The sequence below is a fragment of the Lemur catta genome, chromosome 8 (assembly GCF_020740605.2).
Source record: "Lemur catta isolate mLemCat1 chromosome 8, mLemCat1.pri, whole genome shotgun sequence".
In the NCBI taxonomy this organism is placed as follows: Eukaryota; Metazoa; Chordata; class Mammalia; order Primates; family Lemuridae; genus Lemur; species Lemur catta.
The window spans coordinates 9,878,919-9,901,693 of NC_059135.1; the positions used below are offsets into that span (position 1 = coordinate 9,878,919).

The 22,775-nt window shown below is 36.6% G+C and overlaps 1 protein-coding gene across 1 annotated transcript in view; it reads left to right on the plus strand.

Moving 5' to 3' along the window:
- Nucleotides 1-22,775, plus strand: part of LOC123644096 (SPHK1 interactor, AKAP domain containing) — a 97,484-nt gene that overhangs the window by 14,265 nt on the left and 60,444 nt on the right. The window contains exon 2 of the mRNA XM_045560273.1: nucleotides 9,115-9,222. Within this exon, the coding sequence (XP_045416229.1) occupies nucleotides 9,115-9,222 (108 nt within the window). The remainder of the gene's footprint in view (nucleotides 1-9,114; nucleotides 9,223-22,775) is intronic.

A 22,775-nucleotide genomic window follows, 5' to 3' on the forward strand; every position in this document is an offset into this window, starting at 1 on the left:
ACTGTCACCACTTCTATTCAACATAGTGCTGGAAGTCCTAGCCAGAGCAATCAGGCAAGAGAAAGAATTTAAGGGTATCCAAAGTGGAAAAGAGGAGGTCAAACTATTGCCTTTTGCTAATGATATAATCTTATATCTAGAAAACCCAAAAGACTCCACCAAGAGAATCCTAGAATTGATAAATTCAGCAAAGACACAGGTTACAAAATCAGTGTATAGAAATCAGTAGCATTTCTCTATACCAACAACTCAAGCTGAGGGTCAAATCAAAGACTCAATACCATTCACAATAGCTACAAATAAAGTAAAATTCTTAGAAATATGCTTAGTCAGGAAAGTGAAAGTTCTCTACAAAGAGAACTATGAAACACTGAGGAAAGAAATTGCAAATGACTTAAACAAACTTAAAAGTATATCATGCTCATGAATTGGTAGAATCAACATTGTCAACATGCCCATACCACCCAAACTGATATACAGATTCAATGCAATCCTCATCAAAATATCAACATCATATTTCACAGATCTAGAAAAAGTAATTCTATCCTTTGTTTGGAACCAGGAAAGAGCCCGTATAGCCAAAGCAATCTTGAGCAAAAAGAACAAATCTGGAGACATCATCACATTATCAGACTTCAAACTATACTACAAGGATAAAATAAATTTAAAAGCACATTCCTTTGGACAGTGCTTACAAACCGTTTGCACATGATGACACATGTGTAAATATTTGTTTAGAATCCTTGAGTAAGAAGATAGCCACGGGTGCTTGCCCTAGATTGGGCACCCCAGGCCCTGAAGTCTCCAGACAGCTGAGAGCATCAGTGTCTCAATATCTCTGCATACGTTAACTTCTCTGAGTTCAGCTGGTTGGGGGTGGGGTGGGGAAAAGGATAAATTTCTTTAGAAGAAAAGAGTAAATTCCCTGTTCTGATAACTTATGTAGTTAATTTTAAGCAGGATTCTATCATAAATCACAATGCATACATTAAGCAAATACAGTATTTTGTGTGTGGCATTTCCCTCTCTTAAGAGCTTTGACAATGTTTCACATCTTTGTGCTTACAATGATCAGAAAATGAAATGTTTTGATAGTATAGTACTAGAAAGTAGGGATCCTACTCAACAGTAAAGTTCTTTGTTATCTTTTTGTAAAATTCTTGAGGGAAATAAAAGCCTTGCAGAAATATAAAACATCATTGTGTGCATAGATATAACTTTTCTTCATAATGAATATACCGCATCATTTTTCAAATTCACAGATTTTTGTTTGGAAACACAGTCATTGGAAAGGAAAATTATACATCTCTATTACATCAAATAAAAGAGACTTTGTTGTCAAATAACAAACAGTTACTCAGTACCAACAATATGCTGGGAGAAAATTGTGATATAGAAATTGAATAAAATACTTTAATACTCATATATATGGGGAAGGAAAAGACTTGCATGCACATTCCAATATTCTGAGGTAGAACTTTTGTTTTCATTATAAATATTTCACAGAAATTAAGAAATATTTGACACTGAAGTCGGGCTTGATTTCAGTTAGATCTTGATGGCTGGAGAAGAGCATTGATGAAATAAATGTTCAGGGGGCAGGTGGAATGAAGTGAGGAAAAATGTTTGCATCATAAAGGCTGTGAGATGAACCTCTTCAGTAAACCAGTGGATTACAGCAGAATAGAATAATCAGAGACAAAGCCTAGAAAACACCTAAATTGGGAAAAGTGCAATATCTTAGTCATTGGAGCTTAATAACTATTCATTGTATGATTAGCAGGTGGGAGCTGAATTAGGATCTGTCTTGAATGCTAGGCCATTGTTTGGCAACAAGCCCATGAAATTTTGGGCCTCACCCACAGCAAATATTGTCCTTCTTCCGCACTCTGTAGGGCCTAGCCTAGGTTGTGATAGTACTAGAAGATCCATACTGATGTTTGTTGGGTCAGTCAACTGAGGATAAGGTCTTGGGAGAGAATTATATAACATCAGTAACATTAATAATAATGATAATTACTCTTTACGAACACTTAATCATATCCTATGTGCATTCATTATTTCTAATGTCTATAAAAGATCCCTCATTGTGCGTGGGGATACCACCCTTATTTTGTAGATGGGAAAATTGAGGCTCTACAGGTGAAGTGAAGCCTTGGATGAACAGGTAATTAATGGAAAAATTGGAATCTGAAACCTGGTTTGTCTTCAAAGCCTAGATTCTTATTCCTTAATGTGGTTTCAGTGACCTAGATAGATTAAAGAGGTAAGGAGTAAGGGAGAAAGAGTGATGGGAGAGAGAATTAAATATGAATGATTAGGGCCCCTGTGTATGTCCAGCCTTCCCTAACTTCCATTCGCAAGTATCATCCCTGTATTAGTCCATTATTGCTGCTATAACAAACTACCTTAGACTGGGTAACCTATGAACAACAGAAAGTTATTACTCACAGTTCTAGAAGCTGGAAACTCCAAGATCAGGGTGACAGCAGATTCAGTGTCTAGTGAGTGCTCATTCCTCATAGTGGTGACTTCTTGCTCTGTCCTCATATGGGAGAAGGGCAAAAACGTTCTTTCAAACTTCTTTTATGGGAGCACTAATCCCCTTCATAAGGTTGAGGCCCTCTTAACCTAATCACTTCTCAAAGGCTTTACCTCTTAATACCAACACATTGGGGTTATGAATTTTAGAGGGACATGAACATTCAGACCATAGCAATCTTCATCCCTTTTATCTTATATCATTGTACCGTGTTGAATTCTTCATAACACCTACCACATTTGTGATTAAATGTGTATTTTAATGTTTCTTTATTTATTTAAGCTCCATAAATATAAAGACCAGTTCTGTATTAGTCACCATTGTAGAGAACAAATTAAACTTTGGAGAGCAAACTGTAAGACCAAAACTAGATAAAGAGGTATTCCAGATGGCAGAGAAGTCTCAAGCCAGGTAACTGGGAGGATTGTTGTGCTATCAACTACAAATAGAGAAGTCAGGGAGTTGGGTTTCTTTTAGGCACTGGAATCGGGGAGGGAGGGAGTTTGAATGTAGAAAGGAATAGTCCAAGATGACAGCAAGAGATCCAAGAGGAACAACGAACAGTTAGAAATGTGAAAAGCCAAGCTCTAGAGAAAGGTCAAAGCTGGAGCTACAGATGAGTGAGTCATCCCTCCAGGTGGTCACTAATGCCCTGAGAGTCCGTGAGTGACTAGGAGGCAAGGAAAATGATTGGGGGGAATGAAAGAGCAACACACTGAAAGCTAAATTATAGGGAATACTTAACATTGGTCATCAGAGGAGGAAATACTAGTTTAAAAGGGAGATATGGCTTCCCCACCTTCCCTAACACCTCCAGGAAACTCAGATTCGTCTTTCAACACTCTGGTCAAGTGTAAAGTCTTTTTTCATCCCTTCCCACTGCTAGAACTAACCACTCCATCCTTAGTGATATCTGACCTGGATTGTCATTGATCAAAGCACCTGTTTTCCTTTATTACAGTCCTGTGAGTGCTTGTTCTTTCTCTATTGGAGTTTATTCATCTTAATGTCCCCAGTGTCTAACATCAGAAGAGCTCAATGACCATTTACAGACTAAATACTGACTGAAGCAGGAAAGTAGAGAAGGAAGAGGAGAAATAAGAATGACATATCATAAATAATAAATAAAAGAAGAGAAATTGTCAGATGTGAAAAGGTCAAAATAATGTTGAGATGGAAAAGACACTGTCTAATTTTTACCACATTTCTGATACTAAGAACAGTCATGCATCCATTGCCCAGTCTGTTAAGAGGTTAGCCCTTTACAAACATTGTCTTACTTGATCCTTGGAACAATCTTCTGAAGTGGTTTAGAATTAATTGCCCTCATATAATAAATGCAAAAACTAAGTCCCACAGAAGTTAAGTGACTCTCTCACTCAGTAAGAGATGGAATGGAATAGAATTTCAGCTCTGCCTCCAAACCTCTGTAACTAATCATAAGTTACTGTCTTCTCCAATCTAAATTACCTTAAAAAAATATAAGGTATCACTTAGAAATGTTTAGGACTCTTTCTGAGTTACAAAGAGTTTATTTGTCCCTCTCTGTCTAACATCGATACTAAATTCCTGCAACTTGGTTCTCTATATAAAAAGGAATGTAACTGTCACATGGAGCAAAAGGACCTTTCTTCCTTATTTAGGACACTTGTGAAATTTTAAGAGAAAAATGTGCCATTATTATTTCAAACTTATGAAGACATAGAACATTCGTTATTAGCTCTTCTTCTTAAATAGGTAAGCCCACAACTAAAAATAGCAGATAAATAAATGAGCCATTGAGAGCCTGGTGAGGTTTTCTATCCCCCACCCCCTCAGAAAGTGACTCAATGGGGAGATTTTATTCACAGAGCTTCAAAATCATTAAATTCTCAAGCACATATTCTTCCTTCAAGCACTCCTCTTCTAATGATTTCTCCAACCCATTAAGCCAAAAGCTTTTCACAGGTTGGAATTGCTTAACATACGATGCTAAGCAGTTTACGGAAGCCTGCATTTTTATTATCTTTGTTTATTTGCCTGTTAATGTATTTGGGAAATGAAGAGGCAGGAGGAGCAAAAGAGGAAGGAGAAGGAATCACACAATGTTTGGTGTAGAAGGGGCCTTCAGTTCTCTTGATTTGATTGTTTACAAAAGGCAAGTGGAGGCAGGAAGCTAGTGGCTGACTTAACTACACAGATAGCTAACAGTGAGTCACGACTGGGACTCAAACCCCCTAACCACCCATACCAGGGCTCAGAGAGGGATGGATAGATGTGTAGACTGTGATTTGATAGAACCTGAGGATAAGAAACTATGTAATTTCACCAACGTGCAATGGAGCACTGCTTAAGTGTAGGCTCTAAGATCTGACAGCCTGACTCAAATTCTAGTTCTTCAGTACCTAGACAACTTATTGACCCCTCTAAGCCTGGGCAAAGGGAATAACACTTAGTATGATAGATAACTTTTACTGGGCACTTACAATAAGCCAGGCATTGTTTTAAGCACTTCACATATATTAGCCCTTAGATTCTACCTCACAAATCTAGGAGTTTAATTCAGATGAAATATGTTAGTGCCTTAGCTCAAGGCTATTTTAATAAGAGTAGTATTATTTGGCCAATAGTTAAAGAATATTAATGTTTAGTAATTAATAATCTACATATTAATGAAATTTATGGGAAAATATATCTTATTTTAACTATTGATCTAATCAGATGAACTGATTTTTAGTTATGATGATAAAATTGAAATTTTAAAGTTACATGTGAATGAATACTCTCCAAACAAAGAAGCTCTCTCTTCAAAACATTTCTTCTTAAGCATCAAAAGATTTAGGTTTTATTCTAAATTCCAGTTCCTTACTCAGCTGTTTCTGTTTTCTCAAAAGCAAAGATGTGCCTTGGGGAAGATACTCAGTATCCCAAGGGACATGGAATAGCCAAAAAAGAAGTGTTTCTAGCATTTTCCATTGAGTAAGTGGGTCCATAAATCACTTGACGTTTTCCTCACTTCTTGGATAGGACAGAACGGGATCTTTGTAAATTATTAGTTGTCATTTATTAATATTTTAAAAATAGGTGCAAGAACCCAAATAACTTTAAAGTAGAAGGCTTGAAAGATTCACCCATCTGTGCACATTTCCCTCTGCTAGAGAAGTTAAATGCAGGTGAAAGCCCACAGGTAGGCAGCTCTTCTCCAGCCAGCCTCATCTACAGACAGCCCCTTTCCCATCTGCAGGAATCTCGAAGTGTGAGTTGTCAGACTGACGGCTTTCGGCACCTCCTCCTCCACCTCTAGGTTTTTTACAAGGAAAATGTGCCCACTCTGCCCACTATTTTCCTGAAAGCCTCAAGGGAATTGTGTTTGAACTCTGTCCCCTACCTAAGGCTGATCTAGGACAAGAATAAGTCAAATGCTGATAAGTGACAGTTACTTTTTTCTGTTGACATTGTGTTGCAACCATGGTAGCATGTGCCCTAAATATATTAGAACATATACAGGGTCCAGGGCCTGACTTTTGAGGGTGAGCTTTGGAATGGCTAAGAAGTGATTGTAATCAGAAGATTTATTAAATTGCATTGTGAAGCATTTTATTAACCAGTATGATCATTCGATGCCTGTATTAAATCTCTAAAGTTCTTATGATGCAGAATTAATAGTATAAGTGCTTTGCTGTATTGATGGGTGTCCTGAGTTCTAGGGGGAGGCAAGGAGCAGAAGCGTGATGACATCAGTTTGTCTCATGGTAACTCAAATAGAAGTAAAAGCATGCTTTCCCTTGAGAAACTGAAATACTGATAAGACTTGCCAAGTAGATCAATTCAATTGTATAATTTACATCACATCCTCGTAGGAGGAAAAGAAATTTCCCCTCCTACAAGAAAAATGTCACCTCAGAGTTTCATTGATAGAAAACTAACTTTAACATGGAAGTCCATAAAAATGTAGTTTTATTTATAACAATTAGAAGCACATAAGTTTTCAGAAACACACCCCAAATCAGACCCATTGGTATGAGAATGGAAGGCAGCCTTGTTAAGTGATTTCACACATAGGTCTTGTTGTCTTCAAGACCAGATCCAAAGTGAGGCTCCAAACAACTTGGGACAGAAACTCCCATCTGTGTGAGTCTCAAGGTCTTCATCTTCAAAATGAGAATTTTGTATAGGTCCTTATCTTTAAAATAATTCCTACCTTATAGCATTGCAAGAAAGATTAAATGTAAAAGTAAAAAAGTATATATATGAAAATTCTAGCACAATTCCCGGAAGATTCCAAGCATACAAAAATAGTAGCTGTAACTATTCATACTACAAAATACATAACTAAAATTACACCTTAGACCAGAATCTTTGCTAAAAAAAATTTGCCTTAACACATCTAAAATACTTTCAATCCTCTAATTTCAGGCAGAAGGCACCCAACTTTCTATTGTCCTTTGCAGTTTCCTTCAAATAGTGAGAATAGAAACCATGTTCTGAGAGGATAACCTTCCCTTTGCATGTTTCAGTGTTTCACATACAGCATCTCACTGAATAACCCAGTGATCTCACCAGGTGGGTATTATTATGCCCATTTACAGGTGTGGAAACAGACTCAGAGTTAATGTGATCTGCCCAAGGTCATCCCAGTGAGACCACCTATGTCCATGCGCTTACACTTTATTCTATGCTGCAATTAAAAGTAAAGGACAATGGGGGATGTGGACTTAGACCCTTTTTCTACTGTGAATAAAATTCATCCAGGTCAATGGTTCTCAGTTTTTTTGAACCTCAAATTCTTTTGCATTCTAACAAGAGTAGACCTCGAGAAACTTTTGTGTATACCCTTAGTGCTATTTTCCATATTACAAATTAAAGCTAGGACATATTTTTATTTATTTGCTTAATTTAAAAAAAATGAAAATTTTAAAATAACAATAACTTATTATTTTAAAAATAATTTCAAAATAATAATAAACATGTTAACATAACATTTTTATACAAAATATTTATGTTTCCCAAAACAAAACCTTTTAGTGAGAAGAGTGATTTCCATTTAACATGTTTGCAAATCTTCTTAACGTCTGACTTAGTAGAAGACAGCTGAGCTTCCCTAGCTGCTTCTACAGTCTGTTGTGCTATGACACATCATGTAGCCTCTGAAAAACTTCACTGAATACTCATGAGACAATGAGAATGAAAAGGACAAATAACATCTTACTACTATTATAAAAATAGTTTGACCACTGCATCCTCTGAAAGATCTCACGGGCCCTTAGAGGTCCTAGCCCACACTGTAAGAACCACAGTTTAGGTGAAATCTTTAAAAGAACTGAGGAATTCCATAGCCAGTATCTGTTTGCAGTGATAACCATGTTTATCATTCAATTATTTCCTCATCCACAAAGTGTCTCTTTGTACTGTTCTGGAAATGAATGATGGAAATTTATCATCACTAGGTAATAATAAACATTGAGTGGGAAAAGGTTTAAAAGTAGTGTTATAATACTCTTCTAGAACAAAAATATTATAAAAATGTGTTATAATTACATTTGATTAACTCTATACAGAGACAAAAGTTAATGTATCTCTATCTTTACAAAACAAGACAGTCCTTTGTTGTACAAATGAAATGTAACTGAAGTATCATTCTATTTTAGAAGCATTAACCAAAGTGATTAAATTTGTTATGTTGCTTAAGTGAAAGTAGTAGTCCAATATTAGCAGACATGTACCCTAATAAAGTAGAGGGTACCAGAAATGCATTGGAAGTCTTAAATAAGATGAGGAAAAAAATATACAGTATTTGGATAATGTAAAGACATATTTTAAATTGAATCATTTTGTTATTTATGAGATTTTTATCTTCAAAATATTTTGGCTCCAAAATATATTTGTTCTTCCTTGCTTTAAAAATCTAAGCCCAGAAATAGGCCTTTGTAATCATATTTGGTTTTGTCAATATATATATATTCAAATTCCTTTTGCTTTATCATACTATAGAAAATGGTTATTTGAATGCACTTTACTTATTCCTAATACTTCTTAAATTTAACATGGTACTCTAGGTATTCTAGAAAAATCATACCTTATTTCAAATCTATACTATTTATTTTTTTGTATTTCAGCATATTAGCAGAGCTGAAGAACTGAAGAATCAATATCATACCAAAAAGAAAACCACTATGTTTTTTTAAATAAAAAAATTTCAAAAAGAGTATGAAAGAACCCTAACACTAAATGAAGTTTGATCCCCATTGGCAATTGAGCCAGACCTCAAAACAATCATGTAATTGCAAATTATGCAAAAGTCACACATACATTGAAGTTACCATGTGTTGGATTTGATGAGAGAAGAAATATCAGTATTAAGATCAATGTATTCCTCTCAAGCCAGTTCTTGGTTGGATGTTTTACATATTCTATAGTTGCTATTATCCTGCAAGTTTTTTCTAATGTACAGATGCTCCTAGGGGAAAAAAAAAACACCTACAAGTTTTGTGGATTTTCTTGTTTGTTTGTTTGTTTGTTTTGTTTTAAAGACCTGCCTGATTAAATAGAAAGCTTTGCTGAATAAGCACTGAGGTTTTCTCTCATTTCCCCAGGTTCTTTGCAGTAATAGCCTGCTTGAGTCAACAGATTACTGGTTGCAGAATCAGAGGACGCCCTGCCAAATTGGTTTTGTAGAAGACAAGTCTGAAAACTGTGCTTCTGTAAGTACACAGAATTCTCGAGATATTGTCTGATAAAGTTCCATAATTCATTAAATACACGGCTGGAAAGTATTCTTTTGAATATACAAAACTGGCTTATATGGACCATTAACAAAATCACATACAGGCCTGATGTTGCTACTCTTAACTAGCTCATTTCAACAGGTACATTAATCTGATAAATTCTTTGAAAAGAAAAAAAAGTTTAATATGCTGAAATAAAAAAAAAAATGACTGGGAAAAAGTTTCAGAAATAGAATTGTATGGTGAGAAATAAAAGACCATCCAACAGCTCTCTTGGATTCTTTTCAATATATATTATAAACCTTGCTAGTAGGTATTTTCCAGCATGAAAATTTTCCACCATTGTTATATGTTATCGTCATTATTTGAAAATCTTTTCAACCTAATACGCAGGCATGCATTTCAATATATTGGAGCTGAGCTTTACATACAAACCCTTCTTTTTCAAAGGAAGACATGTTCCTATAGATATTGTTATGAAATGTGCTTCTTCCTATATATTCTTCAAAAATATATGTTTCATTTTGATTGAAATCACCTAGCTCTTATAGGGTCATGATTGCAGAGATTGGAAAAGAGTGTTTCCAAAGAGGAGAGAAATGTAATGTAATTCTCATGACTAAATTGAGAGCATCAGCTCTGAGCTATTCCTGGAGGTAAGTTGCATGCCAGCATTTCTGTTAAAAAAAAAAAAAAAAAAGGAAGCTGAAAATGGGATGGGAGGCTTTTTATATATATAATGAGCAGAATTAAAGAACCAGAACTGGCAAACAGAGGATGTAAAACATTTCACACTGCACAAGAAATGCAGAGTCCATTCAACAGACTTAAGTCAATCTCTTTGTTTAAGCAATTGATTATAATGCTGCTATTTTTAGTACTTTTGATTTCTCATCCAGAAAACTGGTTGCTGGCTAAGAATCTTCAGGGAAAACAAAAAGGATTAGGTGACAAGTAATTTAATATTTACAAATTTAATGTTTGCAAATTCAATTTTGAGTTGGAAAATTCAGGCATTTTCTAATGCAGAACTCTACACAACTATACATCATAAAAGGGAGAGAAATGGAGAGGAAAAGCTATCAGTGGACACATTTTGGTCACAGTTGTCATTCAAGCGGCTCCTGTATTAAAATGTCTCCTACTTAGAGAACTCATGAAACTTGGGACACTAAACATTGTGTGGTGAAGGGCAAAGAGTTCTTCTCTAAACTTTGTGTTTGGGGCTCTGGATTTCAGGTCTACAATTAGAATTGCTAACTTTTATAGCCAAATTTAAGGATTATCATTGGCTCTTCCTATGTGCAAGAAAACTCCCCTCTTCCCAACCAATCCCAATAGAGTCAAATTTAGACTTAAAACTATATGGCTTTCTTAACTTTTGTCCCTGTATAATGTCTGATGACAACAGTGAGGTTGAGCTATTTATCCTCCGTTTGTGGTTCTCCCTAGTCTTTCTAAAAGAGGAAAAACCTATACACAAACAAAGAGCATATTGGAAGATTTGTTTCCTACCAATAGTTTGTAATAATTGGAACTTGCACAAACATTAAAAATTGAATCTAAAAAACTCCAACTCATAAGAGTAGAGAGTAGAAAGGTGGTTACCAGGAGCTGGGACTGTAGTGGTGTTGGGTTGGGGGAGGTTGAGGAGATGTTGGTCAAAGGAGACAAAATTTCAATTAGGAGGAATAAGCTCAAGAGATCTAGTGCACGACATGGTGACTACAGTTATTAACAATATATTGCATTTTTGAAAAATGCTAAGAGAATAGATTTTAAGTGTTCTCAACACAAAAATGATAACTATGTGAATTAATGCATATGTTCTTTGGCTGGATTTAGCTGTTCCACAATGCATATACTGTATATTTCAAAACGTTTTATTGTACACAATAAATATATTTGATTTTATTTTTCAATTAAAAAATAAAACTAGATCTTAAAAAAAATTGTACAGGACTCTAAATCTAAAAGAAATTTCAGGATCCCTATGAAAAACTGGCCCTAATCTCTCAAAAGCATTGATAGTCACTTTTCCTTAATTTCCAAACCCTCTTTCTTTCTGGCATGGCACAGGTTCCTAGGATGGGTAGATGAAAGTTAAGCCTCTAGAGTTGCACATTACTGAGAGAAAGCTGTTAGCTACAGGAGAAATAGAACTGAATTATAGATTGTGGACCAGGAGAAGGAACTGCGAGCAAAATAGGCACACAGAAAGAGGAGCCAAAATGATCAGGGAAAAAGTATTTAATTCCTTTGCAAAACCAATTCTTCACATCAGCATGAAAATGAAAGTGTAATTTAAAGGGGGATAAAAGGCTGTATTTTAAAATAATATTTTTATAAAAGTTTAATTTAAAAAATAGCTTCATAAAATCATCCCAAACCTAAGTCTATTTACAAAAAATCACAACAGAATCTGAGGAACCCTGTCAATGCTGTCTTGCTGTTCTGCATCGCTTTGTAATTTGTTCATAACTCAAGAGGACCCAACTCTAAGTTAATCATTCCTTCTTTAGCTTATTTCTTCCTGACCAAAATTAGTGGCCGACTTTTTTATATTCAATTTTGATTGGTGTGGAATTCATTATGATGAACTTCTATAGTGTTCAGATTTGTGGATTCTTAGAACTAAGTACCTCAGTGGTACCAGTGTTTTCTGAATTCAAGACATCTACTTAAAATTTTTATTGAAGGACAGTCTCAGGCTTAGAAAACATTCAGGGTGTTGTGTGCATATCTCAGTACAACTATTTGTTTCTGAGCATCAAATAATGAGTTTTAATTGTTTCTTCAGTAGGGAACTGCGTTCATTTCACAGCTAATATGAGGAGTCTTGGTGAAGAGCAATTTAGAGCAGCCAGAAATACGATAGGCACACTAAACAGAACCTTCAATAGCTTTTCTGAGGCTATTGAATATGAAAACTGTGCTTATGTGTTTCCACATAATTGCCTATCATGCTATACAATCTTATTTTCTTTCTGGCTTGCCATTCTGAAAAATATACATACTAATCTTCAAGGTGTGCATGTTTTTTAAAACCTTGTTATTTAAAGAAAGGAAATGAGGAAGAGGGTGATGGAGGCCAATCTCCAAAACCCAACAGCTGAGACATTATCTTAATAGAGGTCCTTAATTAAGTGGTAAGAATTGTACTTTTCAGTTCTCTTGACTTATTTTTTTAAATTAAAAGCTAAATTAGTCTTTTTCAATCCTCTATTGCTTTTTGCCATTTACTGGAATTTAATTTTTCATTTTTCAGGAAACATCTTTTGGTTTAATGCTTCATTAACATTACCTTGACCATTCACATTATTTCTATTTGTGGTTATTGTCAGGCTCTTTCCTTACAGATCATTTTAAGATGCTCAGCTATTAGCATGCATTTTAATTGATGAATCATAGTATTTAAAAATGTCTGATATTTGCAAATAAGTAATAAAGCTCTCCAGTATCCTTCCGCATTCTATCCATGACAGTGTAAAACTAAGAAGTTTTACAACTATTGTGTGGGTCTCCTATGCTATTGCAACCAGTGATGACAAACAATGACAAAATGACATCTTAGATGACTGAATTTTATTTTACATTATTTCTCCAAATATATCTATACCATATTTGACGAATACTCCACTGGATAAGTTGTTCTATGAAAGAATCTAGACTCACAGGATCAAGTAAATACATAATTATAGAACTGTGGAGAGTCATTTTAAATTTTCTAGTCCAGATATTTACCAAGTTTTCGAGCAGCTTCCAATTTTTTTCTTAAAAATATTAAGTTTGGAACTTATTTAATTCCTTAATTTTAGACTTAAAGAAAAATTGCAAGAAAAGTGCAAAGAACTTCCAGACTCCCCAAATGCTAACATTTTGCTAAATTTGCTTTATCCTTTTCTCTCTGTGTATATATGGTTGTGTGTAAACATATATATGTGTATATATATATATATATGGTTGTTTTTGAACTTTTTGAGAATGAGTTGCACAAGATGCCCCCTTATCCTTACATACTTCAGTATGGAACATGACTATTTAAAACCAGGATTGAACCCAAACCTGCAGAAATCCTTGATCAGGCTTTTAATTCAGTACCCACTGCACAAGGACACTCTTTAAGTATTTATTCAACAGTTTTTGAGAAGCTAAATGCTGTCTATAGAAAGCTTAAAAAAAACCAAAATCAAATGCTGGCAGAAGTCAGCCAGCCCCTGAGCAAAATAAAGCCCCTGTATTTAAGCAGACTCACTCTGTTTAGAAAGCAGTTTCAGCATCAAGGATTACTTGAGCAAGTAGCCTCCTGGGCAGGAGGGGGAGAGAGGAAGCTTTCAGGCTCCACCACCAGGAACTTATTCCTTGCAACTTCATCTAGTACTGCTCTTAGAGAGCAAGCTCATTTCTTCCATCTTAAGATGTTTCCAGGAGTTTTAATGCCCATCCTCCTTGGATAGGTCCAGAAGGCATCTTCGTTGGAGGCTTGCTTCTTAACACAGCTCTAGATAAAACAGAGAAAGCCAGGCAGCCCTGAGTGACCTAGAACCTGTCTGCGTAGTCTCACCTCATCCTGTGCGGAGGCTCCTCAGGAGAGTCAACAGCCCTGGAGAAAACTTTTTGACTCTCAGTCAAATGAGATTTCTACTAAATCTTATGAAGCTTCCTGAAGCTAATGAATTAGAAAAGTCACTTTACTGGGACGCCTGACACAGAGGGATGGTGGAGAAGAGTCACACATTGAAGCAATTAGGTGGCTCTACCTCCATGAAGGTGGAAGAAATAGAAACCAAGAAAAGCGATAAATGAAATTAAGGAGATTTTAGTAAATAATTTGAAGGCTAACATGCATGGCCAAAAAATACGGTACTCATTTATAGCCTATTTATTAGTAGCAGTAGTATATAAATACTATATATAGTACAGGTCTTAGAACTAGTCTATACATTTATCAATGTCTCAGATCCTGAAACTATTAAAGAAAAAGTTTTACAAGTTTACTTTCATTCAAATTGAGTCCAAATTCTATCTCATATGTTGTAGGTAAAATTATACATAATAAAAATTGAGATCGTTAATTTTTTTTTCTGACTCATGGAATTACGATGTATATCTAAGCATTAAATAAGTAGAGAGACTTCTAATAATTCATAATACAAGAAGCAATTCAGAAGTAAATATAGGTGATTAATTGTATGACTGGTTAAGCTAGATGCAACTACAAAAACCAATTTTAAAATGTCTAGGCTTCAGTAAACAACATAAACAAAATAAAAAACCAAATGACAACTGTGTTAAAAAAAAAAAACATAAGCAATATATTTGACAAACTCAGAGTGTTAATCTCAATATATGGTTTCTGTAATTCAGTATGAGAAATGAAAATTCCAGTAGCAAAGTTGTCAAAAGCCAAATGTAAGAAATTCACAAAATAAAGAAATACAATTGCTAGCATACTCGTGAAAAAATAAATCAGGCCCTCTGGTAATCAAATAGATGCAACCGCAAATATTATACAATTTATTCTGAATAAACTGCCTAATATTTTTTGAAATTATCGTGCCCAATATTGATGTAAGCACTATAAAAAGGACACCCAGCAACTGACATCGAGAGTGTTAGTTGATAAGGTCAGTACAATCTTTCTGGAGGGTAATTTTGTAATATGTTCTATTCAAAGCATTTAAAATGTTCATGCCTATTGATCGACTTCTAAAAATAAATTCTAAAAAAATGATCAGTTACATGCAGATTGGTGTAAATAAATCGAAGCAAAAAGTGATGTATCTAAGATAACAGAGTGGTCTGACTTAGAACACAGGTTCTGGAGTCAAACCACTTTGGTTTGATCCCCAGCTTCCCCTCTTTCCAGCTATATAATCTTGAGCAAGTTTAATCTCTCTCTGCCTCAGAGTCTTCCTCTGCAAAACAGAGATGATAATTGTATTTATCTCAAAGGTTGTAAGGATTAAATGTGTTATATCACTTGTATTACAAAGTGCCAGAACAGTGCCTGCACACAGTAAGCACCAGATAAGTATTCAGTAAAATTAGCAGCATATGATAGCAAGACTTAGAAAGAACTTAGATACCCAGCAGTACAGAAATGGTTAAATAAACTTAAAACATCTACATCATGATTACTTATGGAGCCTTTATAAACCAAATTTGCAAAAAATATTTAAGCACATGGAAACAAAGGCTCACAATGTAACTGTACATAAAAGATAGGCTACAAAGTTGTACATATATACTAAACAGCACGTGTTAGTGGATTACATGAAGGAAGGAAAGAAATCAACTCCAATGATTTGGGCTTGAGCTCCTAAGTGCATGGAAGTGTAATTTACTCTGTTGGGGAAGACTAAGGGAGGGAAGAATGGGTTGGAGGTGGGAAGGGGGATGATGCTCGATGTCCTTTATTCATTCAAGTGGAGAAGTCAGGTAAATATTAATAGTTGGGTGTAAAAGTGGAGTTGGTGACAAGATGAGAGCAAGAGATAGATTTAAGGGTCTTCAGGGTGACTCTCAGAAAGTAGAAACCAACCAACTAGGGGGAATGTGTAGATGGAGAAGGGGGCTTAAGTCATGGGGCTCTCTCATAAAAAATGCTTAATGACATGCACGTCTTAGGGTCCCCAAAATAGCCAGAGTATTATTTTAACATGTGAACCTGCATTTAAAACACAGAATGAAGTATTTTATGTATCTTGACATTTTTGTTGCTAAAAATACAATTAGATGAATAGATTTGAGTGTACTCTCAAAATTTGGGTGTTTGTACCATTTCTTAACTTTTTAAAAATTCATTTTGACAAAAGAATCCATTATTAAAATAGCTCAGAGTAGCTTTGAGTTTCAAATTTTGCACAATTTCTGTTATTACAGCAATTTTCCTCTGAGGAGAAAGCCTGTCAGTCAAGGAAAACCAACAACAATAAACAATGTATCTCATTAAAATACATTTAAGCTTCCAGGATATTGACTACATAGTTTTCTATTTCTTTTTAAAATAATTATTAATTTGAATTAACATGTCTTTCTTAATCAGTTCTTCCAAAATCCCAGGAAAACTAGTTAAAAGTAATAGTTTGTTTTTTTTTTTAACAACTTAGAGTCTCAAGGTAAAAAAATAGAAGAAATTCAAAGGTGAGCTTGGCTACTGACCACCCTAGGTTACCTGCTTTTTAAGTTTAGAGTCTCTAGATTATTATTTCTCTCTTTTGTAAAAACGAGACAAGCTCAACCTAAAGGTTTATTAGGAGATGAAAAAGTGCTAAAGGAAGAAGCAGAATTTCTGCCCTTCCATGGTGGATATTACACTTTTTTATAAACCAAAGACAGCCTTCACCTTATATTCCAGACAGCACTTGGCACAATGTCTGGTCCACAGCATCTGTGACATAATGTTGGTGGGACTTAATTGCATATGTGTGTGTGTGTGTGTGTGTGTGTGTATACTCATACATTTATATATAAACATATATATATTTCTGTGAAACTATAGTACTAGTAAGTTCAACCCAACCATGAAAGAGTGATCCAAAAGATCAAAACATAAAAGTGAATCCAATAGGTATGTTTGCATCCAAGCTTCAGATTCAAGACCCTCTACATCAGCCCTGTCCACACTCCTAATCAACCCTCACTCCCCCTCACTGCCCTTTTCACAGTTTTGTTAGAATATTTGCCATTCTGCAAACATCTGTGTTCCTTTGCTCATGTTTTCCGTTAGTATAGCCTTGTGGTCCCTATACACCGGGCTACCGACCAGTACCAGTCTGTGGCCTGTTAGGAACCTGGCACAAAGCAGGAGGTGAGCACTGGGGCAAGCAAGCCAGCGTGAAGCTTCGTCTGTACTTACAGCCACTCCCCATCACTCACATCACTGCATAAGCTCCGCCTCCTGTCAGATAAGCAGCTGCATTGGGTTCTTATAGGGCAGCAAAACTTACTGTAAACTGCACATGTGAGGGATCTATGTTGCACACTCCTTATGAGACTCTAATGCCTGATGATCTGAGGTGGAGCTGAGGCGGTAACGCTAGCGCTGGGGAGCGGCTGCAAATACAGATTATCATTAGCAGAGAGGTTTCACTGCACAATAAATGGAATGCACTTGAATTGTCCCAAAAGCATCCCCTCACGCCCATCCATGAAAAAATTGCCTTCCATGAAACTGGTCCCTGGTGCCAAAAAGGTTGAGAATTGCTGGTCTAGACCGCCCTGGAACCTGCTTTCTGCCTCATAAATTCTTACTGACATTTTCAGTACACCTATGTGCGTGAAAAATTTTTAAACGTTAGTTAAAACTTTAAAGCATTTCTTAATCAGGACGATTCAGGGAAAAACAAATCACGTTTTTTCTTTCAGATTAATTACTGGGAAACTTACTGTAATTTCCTACACTCCTTACTTTATTTGGAACTGACAGGTGATTTCTCAGTTACTTCAATATTGTGTTCCTTTTAAATTGCCTTGTCATAAAAGAGAACAAATGATCATCGCTCTTAATAAAAGTGCTATTCACCACTGCACTCTTGTATTCTTGTATGTACTTCTCTTCCACCTTTATACTTATATTTCTCCAACTTGCCTTTAAAAAGTAGATAACAAAACAAAAATCACTTTCCCCTCTCTTCCTGTCAAACCACCACCATGACCCTCCTTCTACCCCCAAACTTAAAAACCAATAAGAAGTGCACTGTCTCTGCTCTCTGGCCTCCGCTTTTTACCATTTTGCATAAATTGCTCTCATTAGTGTCACCAAATCCACTGACATGTTTCACTGCTTACATTACTTAGCTCCCGATAGAACTAAGTGGACTCTCACCCCCACCCAGCTTCTGAGAACCGGCTATTTCTGCATGGCTTTAAACACACTAGTCTGGCCTCTAATTCTTCTCCTGCCTCTGGGGTGATCACTTCTTTGTCTTCATCCTGGACTTCTACTCACCTCACCAGGCACATTAATGTGGTGTTTCCCAAAGGTCTGTCCAAAAGCCTGGTCCCTTCTTGCTCGCTGCTCTCACTGGGCCGTTTCACCGTAAGGGCTTTAGCCATGGCTATGAGTGCATGATCACCATCTCTAGGCTGTAGAACTGTTTCCCAGTGCCTGTTAGAGACACCCACCTGAACCTTCAAAAATACCCCAAACTCAACATAACCGAAGGTAAGGGTCCAAAAATATGTTCTGCCTCCCAAATTTTTCATTTCTATTGGTAGTTTTGAAATCTACCCATTTTCCTCAAGCAATAATCCTTAGAATCACACTTTCTCCCTCACTTTCATTTCAAATCAACTATCAAAGCCGTTTTGATTTTTCAATTCTGGCTATGCCTTTGCAGCTCCAATGTCACTATTTTGTTCCCTAAAGCCCCACATATTTGTTCTAAATATTTAATATGCAAAAATTAAGAGAAAACAAATTCAGAAAAAAGCAAAAAGACCCCAATAATCTTGAAAAGCTCCTGGTATCTTTTTTTTTTTCCTGAAATTCTGCAGCACCTAATTCCTAGATTTATTTTAGGGTTCCAGTTATATGAATAACTACATTCCCAGACCACCCCCCACCGCCACCCCCAGTGTCACAATTCCTCCAGGGGCTGCTGAGTCAGTTCAGTATCTAATTTAAGAAGCATGGCTCTTATTTTTAATTGAACTGCATCTTAATTCGAAAGGAGCCGATTCATCATCTTTATCCTAATTTTAAAAATGCCATGCAAAATGCCAGGGCAGTGAAAACACTTTGACACTGGCACACTTTGACATTGGAAGCAATCTCACAATACTCATGTGCCAGAGCCTAGTGACAGCACCAAAATAAAATATCAACTAGTGAATTTATTTATACCATCTGCTAAACAAACAGAATATACAAGTGTTCTCCTATTCTGCCAAACTAAGTGACTAAGCTTCCATTTGCAAAATCACAGAACCCAAAAGCTGTAATAAACCTGAAAAGATATATTGCCCATTCTACTTATTTTTCAGGTGAGAAAACAAAATAACAATGAAGGGAAGATATTTCTCAAGCCTACAGAGTAAATCAGTGGCAAAGCCAGGTCTAAAGCTCAAATTTACTAGCCCTTAATGCAGCGGTACAGCACTTTTCAATATTCTGGTAGATACCTCCCTCCTCCCACCCAAATATTATGAAAATATCACAAAAGGTACAGTTTCTTCATTATAGGATTATCATGTTTATTTGAGGCTTAAAAGATTTTCATTAATCCATTCTGAAGACCTAAAATTAGTATTATTGAAAAGGTCCTAGGTATTTAGCTTTTTTATTACTTTCAATGCCTTCAAGATTATCACATTTGTATATAAATTGCTCTCAGGTCATACCTAGTTATATCATCCACAGGCATAAATGTCATTAAGATCTGATATTTCTGTACCATCAAGCCAAAGCAACATTGTCCTCAGACATCCCATGCGACTATACCTACACTTAATTACCCAGCTGGCATTTATTTGATCTTAATGATGTGCAAACTATGGTGCCAAAATCTCTGAGGGCTATAGCAATATGGGCAAAATAGATTTCTGCATCTTAAGAAATTCACAGTTACAGTATAATGACTTCAGCACAGTGTAAAAATTATGAGTTAGAGGAGGCTGAAAAATAAGGGTGAAAAGTAGAGGATTAGGAGAGATTAAGTCTTGCTTGGGTACAGTAGAATTAGAAAAAAAAATCCTGGTGTGCACTGTATTGGAGACAGGCCTTGTAAAAAATGTAGGATTTAGATACATGGAGGTATGGAGAGAAGATAAAACCAGACAACCGGAATACTTTGGGAAAAGTGGAATAATGCAGGGAATAGTGTCGGAGGGTAGGTGGCAGAACAGGAATGAAGAGGAGGAAATGCCACTGGAAAGGAAGATTGAGATGATCTGACAATGACATTCTCTTCCATGCAGTAACAAGCACAAATGAATCCTCACCCCTGTGGTCCACCTTGGTCTCCACTCTGCCCTCCCGCCTGACATACACACGACAGAAATTGCTCATTTGACAATGTGAGGCTCTTGGTAGTAAATTTAAATGTAAGGCTCTGTTGCCAAATGTATTCATTATTTTTACGTACTCCTTTAGACCTGCCACGCCCCATTGCACCAGTGTCTCCCGGGTGAAAAATGTCATAAAACATAACAAAGATTAAGAAATTATGAAAAATAAACAAGCCAAAATAATGGAAAATTAAGAGTAAAAAAATAATATGAAGTCAAGGACATAGTTGGACAGTTGGTGTATAAAACCTTTGCCTTGCAACATTGCAAAGTTTTGCTCTGCACTTACTGGCAGGCAATTCAGAGAAGGAGTGAGTTTTCCATTACACAACAAAAGTTTACGGATTACTCTACATCAACCCTGCTTTTACTGGTTCTAAGACCTTTGGAAAATTTGTACTAAGAATCCTCAGAGAGAGTCACTATAACATTGTTCATTTTATTTGTTATGTCAGTATTATCTTCACAACAATGAGGTCCCTACTGCTATTTTTAGAACTGTCCCTAATGTTAACTGACAGCCAGATGCAAAAGTACCATCAGTGGAAGCAGTTCTCTGTGGGACTCAAATGCATCCACATACAAACTCCCTATGAGCTGGCTTAATCCAGGAAGATTTACTGTTTCTAGGCTAAGAGTTCTTATTATGAGGTCCATGAACCCCTGAAATCACATGAAAATGTTGAATGTGTGTCGGAGGGGGATATGGATTTTTCATCAGTTTCTCCAAAGTATCGATTACTCAAAAAAATATTAGGAAGCACTAATCTGAAGAAATGAACAGACCTTACAGATTTAGGAATTTCTCCACTAAATCTTTATAAATTGGATAGCAGGGAATTAAGAGTTAAATTATCTGACAAATATCAAGAATGAATGTTTGCAAAAAAAACTTATCTGCTCATCAAATCATAGTGTTAATGTACATGGTAGTTTTTAATATTTGAATTAGTTGACTGTATTTCCAGGGATTTAAAATAAAAATCCATATTTCTGCTTTTCTTGGAAATTCAGAACTAACAGGAGTATTTCTGCTTTTCAAGATGTCATCAAGCATTTAGAACTGAGCATGGTCTACCCCTTGGAGTAGGGCATGTAACTAACAGCTCACTAACAGCCCCCATAATATCCCTTGTAGCCTCCAAACTGAGTCTAAGAGCTACTGTCCCCCTGCCCAATTTCTTTATCTTCTCTCTCTCTCTCTCTCTCACACACACACACACAAAATGAGTGTTACATGTCTGAAAAGTGAATCAATTATTTTTAATATCTTTATGAGATATAATCCACATGTCATACAATCCACCAGTTTAAAGTTTACGATTCACTGGTTTTTACCATGTTGATGTAATTGTGGATACATCCTCTCAGTCAACTTCAGAACATTTTTGTCACCTCAAAAAGAAACTGCCCATAAGTCTGCAGATGCTGGCCCTCACACATAAGTCCACTGGGGTAGACATAGAGCTTGAGTCCATAGGGGCTGGCCTGGTACTGGGGAGGGCCTGGAGCCTGAGTCCATGGGAGCAGGTCTAGGTCCCAGGTCCATGGAGACTGGCCTGGAGCCTGGGTCTGCAAGGGTGGTCTTGAGCTTCAATCCAAAAGGTCCATCCTGCCCTGGGGGTCTGCTGGGGCAGGTCTAAAGCCTGGGGCGCTGAGGGCCAGCCCAATGCTGAGGGCAGCCCACAGCCGGGGCAGCTATAGGGTCAGCCTGGTGATACAGGAAACCAGAGACCAAGTCTGCCACATAGGCCTGGAACTGGGACTAGGGGATCCAACCTGGCACCAGGACGGGCCTGGAGACTCAGTCCACAGGTATAGCCTGGGGTGTAGGGTTGTGGCAGCCTGTCTGGTACTGGGCTTTCCTGGGATGGGCCTGGTTTTGAGTTCTGAGGCAACACCTGATGCACTCTTCCCTCTCTGGTTCCCACACTCTGAGAATACCTCTCCCCGCTCTGTGCTGCCTGGGGTTGGGGGAGAGATGATGTGAGTAATGTAAAACTATCCTTCCTACACTCTTCAATGGGTCTTTTCTTATTTCTTTGCTACACCAGATGCTGTAATCTATCACCTGGTCTCCTTAGCTCTTGTAAAGGTATTTTCATGTGTGGACTGTTGTTCAAATTGATGTTTCTGTTGAGGAGGGATGAGGCTGAGAGTCCTATTCCACTATCTTGTTGACATGTGTCCATAAAATAAAGTATTATTGGGACACAATCACACCCATTAATTTATGTATTGTCTCTGGCTTCTTCCCCACCATCATGGAAAAGTTGAGTAAGTGCCAGAAAGACCCTATGGCCTGCATGCCTAAAATACCATGTGGCCCTTTACAGACAAAGTGTGCCAACATCTGTTCCAGGGCAAGCAGCCAACATTTTGAAAGATAAATACTACTTCTCTGCATTGATGTTTTTGTATGGATAAGAAGAAAACTATTCCTGTTGTACCAGAGGAATCTTTCTGGTCTTTTTTTGCATCAAGTGTTTGAAGGACTTCACTCTCAACCATCAAGA